A 21,962-nucleotide genomic window follows, 5' to 3' on the forward strand; every position below is an offset into this window, starting at 1 on the left:
GTGAATTTGAAAGGAAATTGCTGTGGGAAAGGTGTGTGTATATCTAAACAACAGCATTAATGGGAAGCATTAGTGTTTTCATCAGCAAAAGCATTAAAGCTAGCAGTTGTAAATGCCAATGAAGTCATGTCCAAGTTTGTTTTTCTATTAAAACTGAAAATCCCTTTTGTAGAAGGAGCAGCCTCATCTATTCAAGCAATTAAATAGTACTATGTTATTGCTGTTAAAAAGCTTTTAAAATGTGGACTTTTTAGTTGCTGCTGGGTGAGTTGAAATAAAAACTTCTCTTGCATTTCATTTACCTCTGTCAGTAGAACATTGAATGTTGGATTAAAGGAAGGGGACTGGATAAAAGAGGAAAATCATTGGAGACTAGGATTTAAAGTAAAACTTTAAAAAAAGACTCCATAGTGGAGACTAGGAATCATAAATCCCCTGTGAAAAGCTTTGTGGTTTTGAGAGTTGGGTGATGAGTTTCCTGGGAGCTGAGCAAGACAGATCAAGAGATCCCTGCGTTCCTCCAGAACAGGTTTTCAAGGTAACTTATGCTTGCGGGAGTTTGGGCTGTAGCTTGAAAGGAGCTGAGGGGTCTCTTTCTGTGTATAGTTTAATAGACCTGGAAGAGCTGTAGCTGCAGAGCACTCAGTGGATTCCAGGAGCTCTTGTTTGTTTTAATTTGACACCACTTTGACACGGGAAATTTGAATCTAAGAGCTTTCAAGGGGCTAGTGTCACTATGGTTAGTCTTAAGTGCTTTAGTTTTTATCTTGTCACCTCCTTAAAGTGTCTGTTTACTCTGTTGTGGGCTCTTGTTTTTAACAAGCTTCTAGCACCTCCTGTTCACAGTTGAAATGCTTTTGAGAGCAACCAGCTGGTAGGCACACTAACTAGCCAGTTGTTCAGAGAAGTTCTGAACAATGCTTTGGTTCCTTCAGAGATGGATTTAAATGCAAAGTCTGCAAAATAAGTGAACTTCTTTTTCTTGTTATCTTTTAGGCTGTTTACTTTTTATTTGACTGGTCACTTATTGCTTAATCTGTGGCCTCAAAAGCATCAGCTGGGAGGGAGATAACTGAGCCTGCCACCTCGAGGCAGCATGTAGTCTGTTGTACATATGCTGCAAAGAGGGGGCTTGTATGTTGGAACTAACTCTGCCGTGTTTGGGTATAAGGGGATCTATGGGCTAAACTAATCCTTTTTGCTTATAAACACAGATTGGGTTCATGTATTGTTTTACAGACTGGGTGTTAATAGGCACCCTATTAAACCATCCTAATTATATGCCTGGAGCATTTTGCTTTCTGGCTTGGATACAGAGGGCTCTAGAGAGCAGCAGAGGAGGGTGCTCACAGACTTAGTTACATGTTTAGTAGGAATATGTGATAAACTGTGCATTGTATCTCTCAAACTACCTACAGTAATAATCTTACTCTTTTTTCTCAAGAGGATGTCATTCCCTGTGGATATATTGCACAGCTACAGTCATGAGGACTTGGAGAACTCAGGAAAGGCCTACATTTCTGACCTTCGGTATAGGAATCCAAACCGTCCTGAATTCTTGTCTCTGCCGGACCACAGGAAGGTAAGAACCAGCAAATACCTTAGACAGTTTTCTTGATATACTTGTAGATTTAAAAGATTTAAAATATCCAGTCCATAACTATTGAATCACACAATTATTTTAGCAAAGCTTTTGTATTTTCCAAATTCCTATTTGTGTGTTAAGCTTTACTTCTTTTTTCATTCTGTAATTGGGTTTAAATCTGGGCATCAGTGACTATTTGCTGCTTTTAGGCAATGGATCTGTATGCATTAAGTAATTTTTAAAAAACGTTAATATTTCAACTTATGAGTCAAACTCTTTCCTAAAAAGCACTAACTCGGCCACAAAAAATCTAGCATCGTAACTAAGGGGTTAATGATCTGCTGAAGCTAACTGGCTCTTTTTGTATCTCAGTTCTTGATTAGCAAGTCTCATTAATTTCAGAGGTGATTCTTTTCTTTTATCTGAAATATTCCCTGCTGTTATTGGGAGTTCTAGTAGAGGCTGGCTGTGACACTTCATGTTTTAAACACTTATCCCTTGTGTGGTAAGTTGGTCAATGTTGGTTCTGTTTAGACGAACATTTCTATTAGAACTAGTACCAGTAAAGGCAATGGTGTCTAACTTTAATGAAAAATAAGTGAGCTGAGAGGATTCTCTGTGGCAACAAAAGGTCAGTGCTGTGGATTCCTTGGCAGAAGCAGAGTCTTGAGTGCTTCCCTGCATTTCTGCAGGTGCTGTATGCCTAAATATTTGTGTTAACATCCTCATTTGTGGCATAGCATATCATAATCTTCTTAAATTGGGTAAGCAAGTCTATTTACCACACCATTAATGTCTATCTAGTTTTTATGCGTTAAATATTGAAAACACGAGAATTTAAATATAAAATTGCATTTCCACCAAGGTACTCAACCTCTGAAAAGTGGATTGATTTGACCCTTCTTGTGTGTTGTTCCTGAGGGGAAATCAAGCAGACAACTTTGGTATTTCTAAAATGTGTGCAATTTAAGGGAAGAAAACCCTTTTGAATCCAGCCTTCCCACCTTAGCACATTAGGGCTTGTGTTAACAAACAGCAATTTCTCTGTGCCAGTTTTTCTGTGGTTGACTGCCTGCCTTGTTGTTCTGTTAGCTTTGACAGCTTGCATAGCTGGGGCAGTTGAAGTGAACATACTGCTGGCTCTTTGAACACCTTACTTCAGTTGTGCACATAAATGCAAATTGCTGACAGCAGACAGCTGTAACAGTACAAATCACTGTAGCTAAATCTACCAGAGCTTGAGAGTCAGAGCTCTTTATAATATAGTCTGTCTTTAGGAAGAAACGTCTAAAGTAAGGGTCAGGGTCTGATGCTTGTCCATTACAGTTAACTGTTAAGCACTTGGTTTTCAACATTTGTCTTGCTTACCCTGCTAAACATTCTCTGTATGTTTTACTAATGTTTTAGCAAGAGTCTAAGTATTGTACACTCTTGTTTCAGATTCCTATTAGCTTGACAACTGTGGGCTTCGTTCCTCTTTATGGTGAAGAGCAGAGACACAAAGTTCTTGCTTTGTTTGCACCAGGAGATGCACTCACAGGTTTCATGTTAAGATTTTAATCTGTATTGCTGTTTCTTTTTCTGTGACAAATACATGTAACCAGGCCCTTGCTCATTCCATGCTAGTCTAGTGGAGCTCATAACTTCACCACTTTTGCATTTGTTGTTCACTGCGTTCTTGTTCCCATACTGTTTTTGTTATGAGTTCAGATACACAAGTGAACTTTGCACACTAATCAGAGTACAACTGGACCCATTGAATTCAGAAGATATGTAGCAAAATAACATGGTGCTCATCTGAATCTGAGTGCAACACATCTCTCGGTCTCTTTATGTACACCTCACCTCCCTAAAAAATTTATTGAGCATTCATAGAATCCATTAATTTGCCCATGAATTTCAATGCTCTTTAGTAGCAGTGATTGATCAGCATCAAGTGCAAATTTGTCTCTAGCTTTAGGTCCTAACATAGCTGTGGCTAAGGTGACATCTCACTGGGTTTTGTTTTTTTTTTTCCTCCCTTCCCTTCCAGTCCTCCATGTTTCCTTCTCTTTCCATTTAATGCCATGTATATAATTGCCAAGTTTGCCACAAATGCCCATAGATCAAGCTCTTCCTGATTGCTAATCACACAGCCATCAGCCTTTTTACATTTATCTGACTCCCTAAGACTTGCACAGTTTCAATACCAATATCAATTAGCAACCCAAAACAAAAATACATGTATGGATGAAACTCCTCTTGGCAGGCCCAGTTTTTAGCGGAAGGAGGTTCTAAAGCACAGTGATGAAGGATAGTGCTTATGTCTGAAAAACAGTTCCTGTATGTTATACTGCACAAAATCTGTGCTTGGTTTTATTGTTCTCAGTTTTCAAACAAGTTTTGGATGAGGGAGCCTTGCATATGGGGGTTGTGTAGCACCACATTTGTTGTGCTAGTGTATTAAGAGCTGCATTAATGTAGTGCCAACTTGGTTAAGATGCTTAACTTGGTTACTACAGTGTTATTCCTAATTGCTTAGCAGCTTTAATGAATGTTTCTTCTAGAATGGTAAGAATCACTAACTTTTAATTTCCCCTTGTTTCTTTCAAGCTGTAGCCCTGTATCTTGCTAACCAGTGGTGGTCGATTGATGACATTTTGAGAACATCTATCTCTGCTAGACAGGGGCTTCAGCAGGTAAAGTGCTCCAACATTCACCTAGCAATTATTCTTATCCTTCAAGATTATAACAAGTAATGGCAAATAGTTAGTGTGTAAGATGTTACATGTTTTCATTTCATTCAGAAATGAGTTGGCTGTATCATGCCAAAAGCAAGGTCAGTGGGAACAGAGGAATAGGTACTAGGGGGAAGGGAGCTTGGTTGTGAAGGTAGTATCTAGAGCAATAGTCGCCCTTGTACAGTAGTAACACATGTAAGCTATTTAGATCTTAATGATATTAAGAGTTTTTTTTACTCTTCAGAACATTGTATGTCTGGTTGTATTGAAACATCTTAGAGTGGTGCATTGTACCATAGCAGTACCTATTGGTCTTACCAGGAGTCTAGTAAGCTAAAAATATTGTTGGAAACCTGTTTGATCGAGACAAGTTGGAGCTGGTGGCTTGCACTGGCAATACACGAGGTTTGGGAAAGTGAGTTGCTTGGTATCTGCTTTACTGCTCATCATTGACCTTTGTTACCATTACTGACACCTATGTAGCATGGAGTTCTGTTTTTTTTCCAAAACTGGAAATCTGTTTTTTGAGGAATGTAATTTATATCTACTCATGGAAGCTGGGCACTCATCTTTGATTTTTGTGTTTTTTAATGTACTTTAGAGAATTTGGCATGTAGCCTTATTTTCTGTGTGCTTCTTAATGGTAGGATAGTGATTAAATCAGAAAAGCTGAATCTTTTATAGATAGGGTAGCTGAGACTCTGGGCATTCTTCCTTCACAGGAGTTAGGATAGTGGTTAATTTAAATTTCATATGTAAAAGCAACCCTGCAGGCTAGAGAAAAGGATATTGAGTTCCTTATTTCATGCCACAGAAACTGTTGTAATCTTCCACTGCATCATGTCCTGTTGTCTGCCACTCTGTCAGCAGTGATTGAGTGTGCCAAGTCCTGCTACCCCATGAGGCCCATCATTTCTTCTTTGTAGAACTGCAGTTACCTGCTAGCCTGGGAAATCTGAGGCTGGTGTACTGCTATTGTGTTTGGTGAATGTTTCTTAAAGCCAAAAATAGTTTTGAGTTAAAATAAAAAAAATTCCTTCTACTGCCCCACTCCCAGCACTTCTCTCAGCTTTTACCCATTGGATTATGACTGACATTGAAGTTGTGAAATAACCTCAGTCTATGGTAGTGCTTTATACTTAACCTGTTGCTATGGTTTCCGAGCATCTCCTTGCCCTCAAACCAACCCCAGAGCTTTATACTGCTGTAGCACTTAGAACTTCTCTTGATTCCATCTGCAGCTGTGTTAACTGGCAACTTTGAAAAATAACGTCCCTGATGTGTGATTATTAACTAATCTGATCACTCTTCTAAAATGGTTTTTTTTGTGTTTCCTTAGGTGACGTCTGTTGGAGAGAGAGTTGTTCTCTATGCTCTGAATCGAATTATCTATCGGACGCAAGAAATGGGAACAAATGAAGTTGCTTTTCTTTGTCATGGGAGCAGGGAATATGCTAAGATCATGTGGAAAAATGGAGAGGCTATTGGGTTCTATTCTGTTAAACCTAAAGGTAAAACACTTGAGTATTGTGGGATTTTGGGGAGTGGAGGGGGGGAGATAGGGAGCTCATTTGTAGAATATTGCATTTAGTAGACTTTACAAGCCTTGCAGGCCTAGTGAGTTGGTGTTTTCCTGAAATCCTGAGGTCAGATTGCTCTTAAAATTTTCTAGCCTAAATGCTTGTGCTTTAGCAATCTAAGAAAGTTCTTAGATTTCTTCATATTCTACAAAATGTGTTTAAAACTGTAGAAATTAGGTATACCCAAAAGCTTTTTTTATGTAGAACAATTGTTTACAGAATCACAGAATCAATCAAGCTGGAAGAGACCTCTGGGATAGAGTCCAACCATTGCCCTGACACTACCCTGTCAACTAGACCATGGCACTAAGTGCCATGTCCAGTCTTTTCTTAAACACACCCAGAGATGGTGACTCCACCACCTCCCTGGGCAGCCCGTTCCAATGTCTAATGACCCTTTCTGAGAAGAAATGCTTCCTAATGTTTAACCTGAACCTCCCCTGGCGAAGCTTGAGGCTATGTCCTCTTGTCCTATTGCTAGTTGCCTGGGAGAAGAGGCTGACTCCCACTCTGGTAGTCAGAGTGGTAGTCAGGTAGGTGTAGACTGCGATAAGGTCACCTCTGAGCCTCCTCTTCTCCAGGCTAAACAACCCCAGCTCCCTCAGCTGTTCCTCATAGGTCAGACCCTCCAGACCCTTCACTGGCTTGGTCACCCTCCTCTGGACTCACTCCAACACCTCAACATCTTTCTTGAAGTGTGGGACCCAGAACTGATCACAGTATTCAAGGTGCAGCCTCACCAGTGCCAAGTACAGAGGTTGGATAGGGCTGTGCTTGTTTTTTTGTTTTTGTTTTGTGGTTTTTTTTTACCTAGCTCCAGAATGCAGAGAACCTGTTTATCCGAAATATTGTAGAATCGGATGTCACTATCACTTAAACATTTTATAGCATAACAGCATAGAAACTTCACTCACAGGCATAAGATCAAGATACACCTGGTGATAACAAAGAGATTCCCTTTCCTTCTACACATGCATTCCCTCAGATTACAATTGAGCTGTCAGGTTTATCCTATTAATGTTACATACTTCCTGTTGTTTTTCTGTTTTTTCTAAAACATTATGATTTCCATTTAGTTATTTAGGAATTTATTGTGGTTTTAATTCTTTGCTGAATAAATTTAGTGTTTGGGTAGGCTGTTTAGTGCATGGAGAGCACTTTGTGGAATACCAATATATGGATCAAGGAGAACAGTCTGGCATTTTTGTTTCATCTCTAGAGGGGGGTTAACTAATTCAGGATGGTGGTACTGTAGGCTTGCTGGAGACTTCCCTTATCTTACATACCTTTGCAAACTGTTGAAAATAAAACAGTAAACTGTCTGGGTCGCTGACCTATTCTGGCCTGGCAATCAAGATAGGGAAGCTACCAGCTAATTTGTTCTGATAGTGATTTTTTTTCTTTCTAAACAAATATACATTGCATAACTTGAATAAGTCTCAGTATTGTTTTTAATGTCAAAATTGCTGTAATGTGGTGGTCACAAAGTAGTATTTGCATTGCAATAATTTTTGTTGTGGCCTTATAAAGCTGGAAATAAGAGTAGTGATTCTATTTTTAGTCTAGAATGGGGACACTTCTTTATGTGGCACTAAAGCTTTGCTATGCTCATGCTCACTTGTTCTGTTTCTCATGATGCCCTCTCGTTTACTTGTCCTGAGTTAGCAAACACTGAAGGCTAATTTTTCTATGCATTATCAATATTTCACACATTTTTGATTGTGTGCTGTATTCTCCAAATGAGTAGTCTATGTGGAGAAAGACAACTCTGAAAACACATGGTTAGGAAAGAGTGGTGAAACTTGACCGGTATCCCAAAGGGTACCCAAGTAATATAACCTCTCTGCCCACGTTTTCCTTGCTTGAAAAAAGAAGATAAACATGTTAATTGGGCTCAAAAGTACAAGGTTGCAAAGACTATATTGTATAGACAACTGTATGCTTCTCTTTGGCCTTGTTAGAGGAAAGGGCAATTTTTGGCATAGTTCACACTGACTCACAAAATGAGGGCCTAAAATGGATTGGATAGTTGATGGGCTATCTTAATGCCATTATATGGCATCTCTTTGTCACCACTGAGTCCATAGCTACCCTTTGAATCCTCTGATCCTGAAGTACCTATATGTTTTGGCAGTCTGTTTCATCTTTGTTTCATTACGGATAATGTGTTGTTTATGGGAGAATTCCAATGTAAAGTATCCTAGGATTTTTTGTGGTGTCATTTAAAAAATTGGAATTACTGTTTCAGTCTTTAAACAGGAGCTGAATTATAGTCTTCATATTTGTCCTGAGTGATTTTTTTTTTTTACAAAAAAGTGCAATTCAATAATTTTATTGTCTCCTTTCCCTCCTCCCTCTTTCAGCTTCATTTTTAGTATAATTTTTCTATGAAATTGTAAAGTGAGATTTCAAAGTGAGAGTTTTCTCTCTTTCCTATTCTTTTCTTGTACTACAGACTTTTTCTAACATATTAATATATTGATATATCTTGGCAACATTATGAAGCTTGCCTAAAGAGCCAATAAATGGCTGATTTACATTTATTTATTTTTAATGAACATTATAAATTACTTCTATAATTTTAATATAATTTTGGCTTACAATTATATAGTTTGATATAGCTTTTGTAAATTATAAGTCTTTAATTGAATATGACAAAATCCATGCCGCAGCATGTCAATGCTGAAGTACTGATGGATATTTTTTCCCCTCCTATTTCAGGAAGTGTCTGTAAGACTCATTGTGGTCAAAATTATAGGCTAACAGTGATAGACACAGTATTTGTGAGAAGGAACCATTGTGAGAGAGACTCCGGGCTAATAATTTTGGAAGACTTTGTGGATTCCTTTAATGAAGACAGTCTCGGCATACGATACCCGCTGTCGTCCTTCATGTACACAGGCAAGCTCTTTGATTTATTCTTCTGTTCTTCTTTGTGCTTCCTTTACATGTCCAAATGAGTGCTGTCATTCAAGCTCTGTATTTGTGGCTGCATCCTCAGTTTTTGTATTAAATGTTCTGCTCTTCAGTGAAGCTTAAAAATCCTGATTTGTTTAAGATGGTGAAGTAGTTCCTGATTAGATTTTTCAATCCTCTGCATGAGATTAGATTGTTGGATCTCCATTGGCTTTCTGCTGCTATGAAGTTTACCATTGTATCACTCCAAGCCTCCAAAATGGGTTGAGGTGTTTCTGTGTGTGATCTAACATGTATCTTCTTTGTAGCATGTTTTTCTTGCTCACTCCTAAGCCTCACAAGGTCATTTAATTCATGCTTTCTTGGAACTTATGGTCAAATGGACATACTAGGCTATGTTTTAACTTGAAGAAGGCACAGTTCTAATGTACAAGGAAAACACTTATGGCTCTTCCATTAGCAACCCAAGAAGCTTATGTTATCTAGGAAATGACATGCATTCTGGAAACAACGTTGCTTGGGACTCCGTTCAGGCAAGAAGCACACTTCCTTTGCCCTGTTTCTCAAGGCTTCTCTTAGGCCATCTGCCAGGCTTCCTTCTATGAACATTTTCATCTGACCTTCTTAGCCACTGGAAATTTTCTACTTTTCCGAGTACCACTATCTGTTGTTGGATCTGACTAGACCTGGTTTGTTAGACTTCAACCAGCAAACTGTCTTGAGCAGAATTTAATGACTAATCCTTTTCCCTGTTCAAGGAATGATATGACAAAAGCATCTCATCCGCTGAGATTATGCATCAATAGTGACTCACGTGAAAAACAGTAGTTTTCCTCATAGCTACTACGTAATAATGTCAAAGCATGCCTCTCCACATGGGTATTTAGTATGTGTATTGGGAGAAAAGAGGTGGAGGGATGGCAGAAGAGAAAATATTCCAGAAGTAAACCATGGGTGGATGATAAACCATGCAATGGTAATGTGTTCACATTCCCAAAGAGTGCCTATAATAACATGGGGTGATAAAAATCACATGACTATCCTCTGCCTAAGAGCCCCTCCATTGTGGGTTGGGCTTGTGATTGGCAGGGACAGTGACCTGTGAAGTTGTAAAATTCAAGTGGGTGCTTAGAGAAAAAGAAAATCCCATCCATCTTTGTTTGCAGTTTAAGATAATAATGGAAAGTGTTTAAGTCTGAAGACAGGATTTACTGAGAAGGATGAGTAGAGTAAAGCAATATTATTTTTATTTTAGACTTGGATGTTTTGTTGAACAGTCCTTTCTGTTGTGGTTTATGTTTGTGATGGAAGATTGCAAATTAATTTGATTTCAGATAAACTTTAAAAACTGAGGTACAGCTAAGTATATAGTATATATAATAGTGTTTTTTCTTGTTTGTTCAGCTTGTAAGCAATATATTGAGAAGTACCCTAGGGAGCATAACCTTTTGTGGCAAGTGGAGGGACCGGGACGTTGGTACCAGAGAACATCAATTATGTCTATTGTGCAAAGCAAAAACGGTGAAATTGCAGGTATGGATGCTTTGTTTTGTTGTTTTCTGATGCTTTGTAAAAGTTGAACAGATGCTCTGCAAGTACAACAGTGACTTCTGTGTACACTGCCCGTGAAAACTAGTGGAAAGATTTTTTTTTTGTGTCCTGAGATCATATTTAGAATGGCTAATTGTTATATAAAGGCACTATAATTTTCTGTTTCCCTGTTTCCTCTTTTAAATCTTAACAGCAGAGGCATCCCAGGAAGAAAGTGAGAGTTGCCAAGCAAGGGATCATTTTCAGCAGTCTGCAGCAGTATCCGAAGCAAGTGGACAGAACAGTAAGCTAGAAACACAGGTAAGTGTAGGTACACAGACTGTTAACCCTATATTAAAAAGGCCCGAGAGCTTTTATGTTTTCTATACTCATATAATGTATCTTGTTCTATTCTTCTGACTTAAATTGCCTGCTCTTTATGTTCAGGAAATATTTTTAATTTCTACAAAAGAACACATTTCTGAACTTAAGAAATTAAGTATTTTGGCAGATTAGTATGCTTGATCAACTGTATGTTATGCTTGCTTGATATCTCTATTTCAAATTCTTAAAGAACAGTCTGGGGTTATGCAGAGAGCTTGTACTTTCTGTATCTCTTCACTTTAAGTGGCAGCCAGTCTGGCAGAATCCATTGCTTTCACCAGAAAGTGATACCTCTTTTTTGATTGCTTTGCTAAAAAACGGAAGTATGAGAAATGCTTTTTGTCCATCTCATTATAATTGAATTGGCTCAAGTCCACACTTACATATAAAAGACAAATGCTTTTGTTACTTTTTGGATGAATGTTGTGCTTCCCACTGATGTAGCACTAATGACTAAGCTGGGGATAAAAATATAATTTTTTTGTGTGTGGGGGGGTGTGTCCCCATGAATGTAAATAGTCTGTGCCACAGCTGTCAGGGACTATAATTTGAGCTGTTTGCTAGCAGCTTAAAGAAGGGAGAGTATTTCAACTGGCTCTGATATTAAACTGTGTAGAAAGGCTGTTGAACAGTAGAGTCATCGTAAGAGTGGAGAGAATGAGGGAAAGTCTTTATAGAAGTGCACATTCACATCACAGTTCAATACAATGGAAAGTTTTTAGATTGCATTCAGAGTTATACATCGTCCATATAGAAGGACTGCAGCTTTCTTTGTACATATTTGAAATATCAACTAGATTTCAGCTATATGTGGTCATGAATATATCTGTGTCTTTGAAAATTATGGAGCTGTTCCTCAATCTTATTTGTGTTCTGAGGCCACACAGATGTGCTTGAGAATAACTTGTAGCTCCAAATACAGTGAGCATGGATTTATGTGCTTCAGGACTGTGTGTACTATTTACATAACTGCACTCTCATAGAAGTCAATGCTTTAATTAAAAATAGGAAATAATGACTGAATTGATATTCCCAGCTATTAATATCTAAACTTTAGATTTGAAATGTAAGTCAAATATCCCTTTTCCCAGTTGAGAAAATTAGTATTTCCCAAAGCAAAACTGACAGCAAAGTAGTGATGTTTGTAGTCTCTAAATGACCAGAAGCAACAATTCTTAGTTGTCTTTCATTTCTAACAGTGTCTTGAGCATCATCACAGAGTTTTAAATTCAGATTCCAATAATGATCATATCAGCAAAATGATCTAAAAAATATCTGCTTTGGTTGTAGAGCTAGATGGATATACTTGAAGATAGCAGAGGGATAGTAATTCGTAACAATTTTTGTTGCTCTCAGTTTAGAACTCAAGCCCTGTCTCTTGCCTTCTTCCAGAAGAGGAATACTGTAGATAGCAAAGTGCTCCAACTTTTCATAGCTTGGTAGAATTGCTGGCAGCTCTCTTCTTGGCACCTGCACTATATATAAGCAGTCCTGCAATGCTTTGAAAACTGTTGGACCACCAAACAAAATAAAATACCCCACCTTCCCCCAAAGCAGGAAAAAGCATTCCCCAACTTTCGTTTTCACCTTTCACTTAGTGTTCCCTATTTTGTGTGTTTTGATGCTAGAATAATTTGTCATTAACCTACAAATTCTTACGTGTTTAAAAGTCACTTGAAACTATTTGAAGCAGAAGAATGTAGATATGGCCACTTTTTGCTGGCCTTTTTGGCTAGTGCTGGAAGTGAGGCTGGAAAGGAGACAGAACACTTAAATACTGGCTATTGCCAGTTCTAGATTACTTTCAGCAGCTAAGAGCAAGCAATGTGTATAACTTCATTTCAATGTGTACAGCTTGTACCCACTTCAGAGTATCAACTGTTTCACCACTGAGTCCTCAGCTAACTTGCAGAAAAAATGGAAATATTGGGATGGTGGGGAAGAACAAGAGGCAAAGGAGCTCTAGGGAGACGGAACTCTGACATACGCGGCCTCTTGTGCTGTGACTATGCATGTAACCTGCATTACTGCTGAATCACTAAGCTCTGTTTTTTTCTTGTCTGATCTCTTTTTTTTTTTTTCTTTTTACATGGGCTGCCATATTCTGTTGCATGCCATGGTAAAAACAAGACTACAAAATAGAATACAAATATAAATATAAAACTTTCCTGTTAAATTTTGTTAGCTAGTATAGGCCCTTGGGTTTATACAGAAAGGGGGAACAAAAAAAAAGACTTCTAGCATTTACTTAGGTTACAAACAGAATGGTTAGGAAAAAAACTTGGTGGTGCTGTTTATAATGACAGGTTACCTTCAAGTCTTAACTTCTATGTTGAGGTGAGAATTAAAAAAATTCATCCTTGTAAAAAAGATAATTTAAAAACACTGAGAGATATAAGATACATACATGTAAGCATCTTAAATTAAGAATGGTTGTAGCTGCTCTTCTATAGGATTATTACTGTGAAATAGTGCTTTAGAAAGATTCAACCACTGATACAGAGATGAAGGCATTTCAGTCAATTCAGAAGTTTTTGGAATGACATTAGCTTTGCTTTTGCTTCACAGGCTGACTCTCAAAAAGGTGAAGAATCAACAGATGTTGTTGCAAGCATATCTAAAGGTAAATATAACCTTGATTATCAGTGTTGTGACTACTGTGGATTAATAGGTTAGCAGGCTCCTTTACTGCTTTTGATCTTAGTGTGTTCATCTGCAAAGTGTATAAAAAACATGCCTTCCTCAGAGGTGCTGAGGCTCAACTCAGATCTTTTAGAGGACTTCAGATAAAATTGTTATGAGCCTTGGTAAAGGTATTATGCATGTGTATTCAGAAAAGTACCACGATGAAATGCTGTTTTACTTGCACTGAGTTGCCTTAATTGACATATTAAGGGTAAAAGTTATGTGCAGATCATAGACTGAATTTGTTCACTTGCATTTATTTTGTTGGTGTTTTGTTTCCTAAGGCCCTAACATAGCTCCTGCTCACGTTTGGACACAAAGCAGTCTTTTAAGACGTCCCAGGATAGGGAAAAAAAGGAAGGAACCTGAATCTGGAACTTCCCAAGGAGATAAGGAAAATGCTCTTCATGTATCAGAAAGCAGGTAGAGGAGCCCATATTTTACTGTTTTCTTATTTTGTTGCTTTGACAGTCACAACCTACGTCAATGTCTCACAGTGCGCTGCTTGGTATTTCTTCTCCTTTCTTCCTACTTTACTTGCTTGATTTTAAAGTTACTAAGAATAAAGCCTGACATGAGAAAGAAAAATGAGACATCACCTGAAGAGCAATTGCATCAAAATGTAGTGTCTCTTAAAGCTTGGCAGATACTGGAAATAACAGTAAGGAAACGGTGAGAGCTGAGGGTGCTCTGTTATAACTGAGTCTGCATGAAGGTAAAAACATCTGTATTCATACAGGATAGTTTCTTGCAATAATATAACTGGACATGTATCCACAATGCTATGTGTGATCTTTGGAGGGGTGTCTCTTCCTGACCTCTTGTTATGGTGGCATATTATCCTTATATAAAAAGAGTTATAGAGAGCCACCTGTCTTCAAAGTAAAGGCCTTTGTTTAGACAAATTCTGATTTAAAACAATCATATCCAAACTTATATCCTGGTGGAGGAAAAAGTTATCTCCTGTGTAAAGGATGTTATCCTGTGTAATAATTAAATGGGGATGTGAAGAATTGCACCACTTGGGTGCTGTAACAAGTCATACAAGACAGGGCCTGAAGTACTAATGTGCACTGGCTTCCATCCAGAAAGCAGAACTGTGGCTATTTTAAATAATTAAATTGCTTCTTCTTCCCCCTTCGTGGGTGTGAGTATATGTAAGCTCAGAGACATGCACTGCCCACCCCCCACCCCTTGTCTATCTCTCCCTCTCCCATTCTTTTCCAAAAAAACACACTGCAACCCCAAAAACCTCTTTTGAAGAACTGAAGACCTGATTATTTTCTAGGAAATCCCTCAAATGTGTTCCATTAGGTTTCTTTACAGAAAATTAATTTTGTTTTTTTTTTTTTCACATGAAGCTGAGGTCTTCAGCTAGATACAACCTACTTTTTGTGTTTAAATTGCTCTGTGGAACTACAGAGATACAGCACTGCTGTTCTCCACTGTCAGTGTGCTGCCCTAAGCTGATTCAGGCAGGCCAAATGGCATGGTTTGATGCTGCCACAGGTTGAGAAATTCTTTGCCCTGTTACTACTAGTAATTGGCCAGTTGGTATGTGAGAGGACAAGCCTGTTATTGAATGTCAGTTTTTTGGGCTGTCATGATTTAAAGCTGGGCTGGCTATTAAACTGAAGGCAGATGCTATCTATTAACCCTTTCCCTCCCCCTAGAAGGGGAAGGAAAGGAGAAAAGGGAGAGACTTACAAGTTGGAAAGTTAAGACAGTTTTAATAAACTATAACAATGAAAAAAAGAGTATAATAATAATGATAAGATTAAATATATACAAATATATACAAAACCAAGCTTGAGCTCCCCCAATGGAGATCATGTCACCACTGGCACTGCCAGGCAGGCTCTGGGAAGTCCCATACTGGACTCAGTGATAGATGGGACCAGATTCAGGAACGCATAGATTGGAATTGAGGGCAGGAGAAAAATGGACAGTCCTCTTTGGATGCTGGCCATAGCAGAAGAGAGTGTGACCCTTGTGATCTCCCTGCTTTATACTGAGAATGACGTGTATGGGATGGAATACCTCATTGGTCAGTTTTGGGTCACCTGTCCTGTCCACTCCTTGCTGGAGGTATGACCCTTCTGTGGCTCTTCACTTGTAATCAGTGAGGAATTTAGCAGTGACTTTGGTTTCTATAGGAGTAAGTCTAAACAAGAGCCTTTCTGCATAACATCCCTACCAGTACCTCAGTAATAACTATAAACTTTGAGCGTTAGCAGTCCTAGAAGCAGACACTGTCTGCAAAACATGCAGTTAGTTTCAGAAAGTGCAGTTACTTAGAAGAAACTTAGCTGAAAGGAAGAATCACTGAAAGGAAAATTTATTCTCTTTAGTGCAAACCAGGACATGGGCCTTGCAAAATGAAGTCAAGGAGGTGCCACTGCTCCTTTGAAGATATGTAACATGGTGTTTGTTGACCTAAGGGGAATCCTGATGGCAACAGGGCAGGATATCAGATTGGTTCTCTCTTTCCATGCATATTAGCAAATGCAGCAGGGTCTTCTGTCAGGGACCTTCTCCTCTGGAGTGGCTTCATCTCAAAACTGGCACCTCAGATAAAACCCTCCAACACTGATGGTGAAGGAGCCTCCTGCAAATCTATTGCATATACTTTTTTCTTTGCTTTTGTGTAATACTTCTGGTTCATTTAAGTTTTATTATCTCAAAAATCAGAACTGAATGTTTGAGATAGTGTTATTACCCATCAGTTGCATCAGAGTTTCATCTTTAGCTATCTGCTAATTAATCCCTAGCTGATTAAATCTTATTCAGCTCTGTTTATTGCCTTGAATTCTTTTCCAGTCATGGTCTTTGTAATATATGTATATTCAATGATTATACAAACATATTTGCTCTTATAACTCCATGATTTTAAACTGTTTGTACAGTGGGGGTGGGAGAAGTTGCTTCTTTTCTCATCTCTTTGTGGCTTCCAATACATATTGGAATCCATTGAATGGATTACTGCTTTCTAAATTTAAAATAACAAATGAATTTCTGACTTTTATTCCCATAAAATGGAAGTGAGATAGATGTCTTAATTTTATAATTGCTGAAGCAATTTTCCCTAGCTGATAGGTTTTTTTTTTTCCTAATGAGGAGTTAGCCATTTTTGGATGTATTTAGTTTTCTGGATTCTTATTTCCTATGGCAAGCATGTGATACAGCACTTTATAATTGGTCATGAAAGAATTTCTCTGCTGAGATCACCGAAATTATGTATTAAACTAAAAAATTAAAGGATATATCTTAATACTTGCTGCAGGCTGGAACTTCCTGCCCACACATCTGAAATCTCTGAAGCCTTAGCAGAAGTACCGGAGGAGGATACTGTTGAGGAGGATGAAGTAATGATTATTGAAAATAAGGGCCAGTCTGTATCAGAAGCGGAGCTACGTGTATCACCCCCTGAGACACAGAGTGAGAAGGAGGTGAGCTGGATGTGATAGCCATAGCAGATAAAGTTGGTATACAACTACAGTTTCTGTTAAATATGATCCTTGCTGCCTTGATCCATGTGACTATCAACTCTTTGGCTTTCGTACCAATGCTTTGTTGAGAAGTATATCTGAGAAGCTAAGGTTAGTACAGAATTAGTTTCAGGGAATATTCCATTATACTTATTTTGAACAATAGAGTTCATAGGATCTTCAGTAAGGTGAATTTCTAGCTTGTTTACCAATTGATTTCTCCTACTCATATTTTCCAGAGAACTGGAGTAAGGTCAAGATCTGATCCAGTATCTCTAATTTTAAAAAAAGTTTATTTGAAGAAGCCACTAGCTGATATGCTTCAGTGACTACTGTTGGCTCTTTTTACTTCTCCACTTAAAGCTTGCCTACTTTGATGTTTAAGTCCAACTTTTATCTACAATTTAACAGCTTGAATTTAAATCTGTGAGTACCCTTTGTGGCTAGCATGCCTCCAGGGTTTTATGTTCTTACTGATTACTGAGAAAGTGGATCTTACACCATGTTGGGTTCAAGGAATGACTGCAGCATGTACGCTTGTGAGATGCATAAAACTGCTTGGCTTGGCTCCTAGCAGTGTAAGCTATGGTCAGGAATTTAGTGCAGGTGACACCACCAAGCTAATAAGCTGGTTAAGTTAGCTACTCTGCACTAAGCTCTGCCACCTTAGTACACATTTCTAGGTACCCAAGCTATCTGCTTCTCACGTTAAGCTGCAAATTTAGATCACAGATACACCCACTAGTGTTGGGGAATGATGGCTGGGCCATAATCTTGACTTAGAAATGTGTTTTTAGGAAACTCCATCAGAACCTCTAAACGGTGAGGTAAAAGAAGAAACTGTTAAGAGTTCACCTAGTGCTGAAGAAGAAACAGCAAATGAGGTTTTAAGTGGTGAATCAAAGTTGCAGTCTGAGAGCCAAGAAGAACAACCCTTAACACTGCTTGTTCCGTTTGTTCTTGAGTCTTTGGCAAAACCTTCAGAAGACACTGTATCAGAGAAGGTGAGAGAATTAACTGTGAAGTTGTCTTTGCTTCAGAGTGTACATATCTGGCTGTTTTTTCTTTTGTTAAGTAATAGAAAGTAGCCCCTGCCTTCATATGAAATTCTTGGGAGAAGCAATTATTAGGCCAGATGATGTAAATCTATAAGCAGAATATACGAATGTTGCTGTTTTAATATGCAGAAGTGGGGCATATATGCATGTGATACCAAAAAGAAAGATACGTTGCTCCAGTTTGCCTTGGCAGCAATGAAACAGCTCTTTCTCACTAAAATATTGGTTGGATATGACTCAAAAGGTCCATCCTTATTTTTTTTTTTAGTAATTGTGCCCCAATGAAGTGTACAAGCAAATAATTACTGGTAAAATACCCTTCTAGAACATAGTTTTTACTGGGTTTTGTTTATAGTGCAAAAGCAGATTGTTACATGCTAGCAAAATAATAATTGTATATGCCTTAAATAAAAAAAAACATTTATTTTTTTTCCTGGGATTAATTTCAGAATGTTTTTACTGTAACTGAATAATCCTTTGAATAATTTATATTTGAAAATAGGAGAGCAAATCTGCATATCAAATGCAGCTCACAAAAGTCTCATGCAAAAAGGAGGAAAGGACTGGTTTGTTGGCTGTACATGTAGTATTAAAAACTGCTGAATGCCAAAACAGCCTCTGAGGTTGCTAGCTGGGGGCAGTAGTTGTTCAGCCTCTTGTATCTTCAATTAATTGTCCCTTTCGTTGTTTTGGCACCCTTCCCTTCCTCCTCTCCCCCCCTGCAGGTTTTAAATGCAAATGATGCAGAAGTGCTCACTGAAGAAAGTACATCAGTAGAGAAGGAGGGCACTGAAGAACAGCAAGAATCTGAAAAGACCACCACTGAAAATGCAGCTGCTCCAGCATTGAAGGAAGAGCCCTCTGACAATGGCCTGCCAAACTCTGTGGTAACTGAAGCAGCAGAAGAATCTGTTTCTGGAAATGTATTGCCCAAAATGGCTTCCTCATTGGAAGACCAAAATGAGGAAGCAGGGCACAACTCACAGGAGGCTCCTGTTGCCTTGAGTCAGAGCTCTTTGATAGTTGTTGAGCTTGAGGGTGTTTCTTTTCAGCAGCCTTCTGGACAGGAAGGACAGAAGAACCAGTTGGAAGAGCACTCGGAAGAGTCTGCTGAGCAGGCGGATCAGTACACGCAGACAGCAGCAGAGCGTGACAGCAGCTCTGAAGAAGCAGAAGTTGAGGTACCCATTGTAGATCGGAGAAACTTACGAAGAAAGACCAAAGGCTACAAAGGTCCACCCAAGAAAAAAGGAAAGCCAGCTTAAAAATGAAATAGATTGTTAATTCATCTATTTATTAGAAAGATATTATTTTGTGTAAAACACTAGGGTGTAACTAAACCATATGGGACACAGGACATGTTTAAAATTCTGGGTTGGGCTTCCTCTTGGGATTCATCACCTTTCCTCAAGTTTTCTTGGATTTTTAGCTTCAGAGTATGAAAGTAAAACAGACAGTCTCCTCCTTTTATAAAGGATACATGCTGAATACAAACAATTGTGCTAGCAAAGGGAACAGTTTGCTTATTTGAGGTGGCAGTCGTGGAAGAAAAATGTAGTATGAAATCCTGGCCCTATCAAGGTCCTGTAAATTCCCATAGACTTCCATGAGGCCAGACATCACTCTAGCACTTTTAAAAATAACTTTGTGTTCTCCACTGTGGAGAGAAGCAGAACAAGAAAAATCCTTCCTTGCTTCTTGTTCCCATAGGTTTTTTCAGAAGAGATTAAAAGAATGTAAGATTCTGTAATTCTAGGTCTCAAAATACACAAGAAGGTATGATTCTAGATCAAAACAATGTAAGCAGCATCTGTCTTTCATGGGAACTACTTGAAACAGCTGAGTCAGTAGAAACATGGTCAGCACAGCATCTGCCATAGTGTGCTCTGATAATGAAGTTCTTCACGTGAAGGTTAGGAGATGCCTACACAGTAACCTATTTGTAGCTTCCAAAGTGAGCAGCTCAGTAAGTGTAAGTTTTTCCAGAGTATGGGGTGTACACTCCAGTACATATACAGAATTGTTTGAACTGCCTTTGTAAATACTTGTATGTGTTGAGTGGATGCTTGATTACTTGTTACCTTACAGGAAAAGGATATTCCAACTTTTTATCTTGCTTTGGTCTGAATGGAAGTGGTGCTTTGTTAGCCAAATACTTGGCTGGTGCTGTGGGGTAACTATTAAAATGTCTTCTGCCAGGTGTGTGACTCCTGTGAGTGCTGGCATTTCAGCTGGTTGTGACATTCATTAGTGTGAATTAGTGGGTGTTTCAGCAAATGCTTGTTTGCCAAAATTCTATGCTTTTAGGAGTTAGCAGGTATTTGCAAATACTTCTGATTCCCACTTTTTTTCCTAATGTGGGTGTAATCCCTGGAATTATAGCTTCCCAGTTCATAGCTTTTCTTAAAAGCAGCAACTAAACTTTGCTATATGCAAACAGAAATAAAACCAGGCTTTTTATGCATGTTTCCCTTCAGAGGTTTGCCTGGCAAACCATATATTTAATTTGTCAGACATACAGTAAGTTACTCCTTAGTTTGCTATGTGTTCTTTCAGTAAATGAAGCTCCTCTTGTAATGGGTTAAAAACTCAGGAATAAGAAAGAACAATGATTCTAAGAACACAAAATCACACCACTGTTTGTCCTGCTATATGCCTTTCCTAAGATGTGTGAACTAGTCTCCCACAGTGTCTCAGAAACAGAGGTATCTAGAAATTCCTGTTCAGGACTTCTGAGTACAAGGTTCACTTGAATAGTTGCAATGCTGTCTTAACTTTTATCCCTCTGTGAAGCTAAAGAAAGAATCTGGTTTTGGATTTTATGCTTATACGGTTTAACTGTATTTATAAGATATTTTAACTGTGTAAGATACATTCATACCATTTCTTTCAGCTGGTGAAGTACCATGCTCCTTTTTAATCTGTTAAGAGCACCTTATGGAGGTAAAAAAAACAGTTATTTAAGAAACATGTATTACCTAAACTTTAGATTCAGGGTGCATGGGATTACACAGTTCAGTCTGGGTTTCTTGAGCTGTTGCACATAGCTGTGACTTCTTATCAATGTAATGTACAGGTACTCCTTATGAACCCCATGACTGATAAATGTTCAAGATTTTTCATGATTGTTTGTAAACACGTTCAAGTGAACCGTAAGCATTTCTAAAACTAATCAAGCATTTTCTATAAAGCACATGAGACAAAACTTCTGTTATCTGCTGTATGGCTTCTTTTAGTGCTAAGATTTGTGTAAAAAAAAAAAAAAAAAAAAAACCAACCAACCAAACAAACAAAACCCCACATCTATTGCATTGCTAAGATTTTGGGATTTGTGAGGGGTGGTGGCTTAAAGGGTAGTCATATGCAGTATATTGTGACATCTTCCATTTTTAGAGCAAGCTTTACTAAAGATTAATCTGCTGAATACTTCAATTGGAACAAATGTATTCATGTTCAAAAAAGTTAAGGATTATTTTGCTTATGAAAAGTGAGTCCCAGTTATTTCAATTACTTCTAGTTGGATTTTTGGTATGTATGTTTATTGCTTATATTCCCTGTGAGGTTGGAAAACAGTGTTTGTGAGAAGGTAATGTCACTCATCGGGCTTTTACTTTTCATAGCTAAGTTGGAACTGATTTAGATTAGTATTTTCCTTTGAAGACATTTGCATATACATAAATATTTACAACAGGATTATTAGATTACGTCAGTCTTGGTTTCTACTGAGAACAATCAGACTGCTGCTCTTATTTCAGTGAATCAGTTTTAAATACTGAATTTAAATCCATATCTTTAAGTATACTCTTGAGTAGATACCTCTCTGAATCTGTGGTATCTGAGATAGCAGCTGATAGACAGACTGTTATGTACAGAATGTGGGCAGTTTGAGTGCAATTATCACTTCTGATAACCAGTACAGTCTTGAAAACTGGATGCTGTTCTAATTGTGATCTCAGCAGTACTTTGAACTAAAGGGTGCAGTTTATTTCTGTAACAACTTCTTTGGGATCAGTCAT

General features: G+C 38.2%; 1 protein-coding gene across 1 annotated transcript; it reads left to right on the top strand.

Annotated features, from left to right (window-relative positions):
- The first annotated feature begins 469 nt into the window (after positions 1-469).
- Positions 470-19,211, top strand: FAM169A (family with sequence similarity 169 member A). Its single transcript, XM_068422915.1, has 13 exons — positions 470-538; positions 1,445-1,582; positions 3,026-3,125; positions 4,178-4,263; positions 5,645-5,816; positions 8,607-8,786; positions 10,206-10,334; positions 10,546-10,658; positions 13,284-13,338; positions 13,685-13,823; positions 16,684-16,849; positions 17,686-17,892; positions 18,672-19,211. The coding sequence occupies exons 1-13, from the start codon at positions 470-472 to the stop codon at positions 19,209-19,211; spliced, it is 2,094 nt and encodes a 697-aa protein (XP_068279016.1).
- The last annotated feature ends 2,751 nt before the right edge of the window (positions 19,212-21,962 follow it).

This window comes from Nyctibius grandis, chromosome Z (genome assembly GCF_013368605.1).
Source record: "Nyctibius grandis isolate bNycGra1 chromosome Z, bNycGra1.pri, whole genome shotgun sequence".
NCBI classification, from domain to species: Eukaryota; Metazoa; Chordata; class Aves; order Nyctibiiformes; family Nyctibiidae; genus Nyctibius; species Nyctibius grandis.

Bases quoted from the DNA above. Each gene is read 5' to 3' on its own strand.
- FAM169A (XM_068422915.1), top strand. From the start codon at position 470: ATGAGTTTCCTGGGAGCTGAGCAAGACAGATCAAGAGATCCCTGCGTT. The intron at 10,335-10,545 runs GTATGGATGCTT...AAATCTTAACAG, and splicing joins CAAAAACGGTGAAATTGCAG to CAGAGGCATCCCAGGAAGAA. The intron at 17,893-18,671 runs GTGAGAGAATTA...CCCCCCCTGCAG, and splicing joins AAGACACTGTATCAGAGAAG to GTTTTAAATGCAAATGATGC.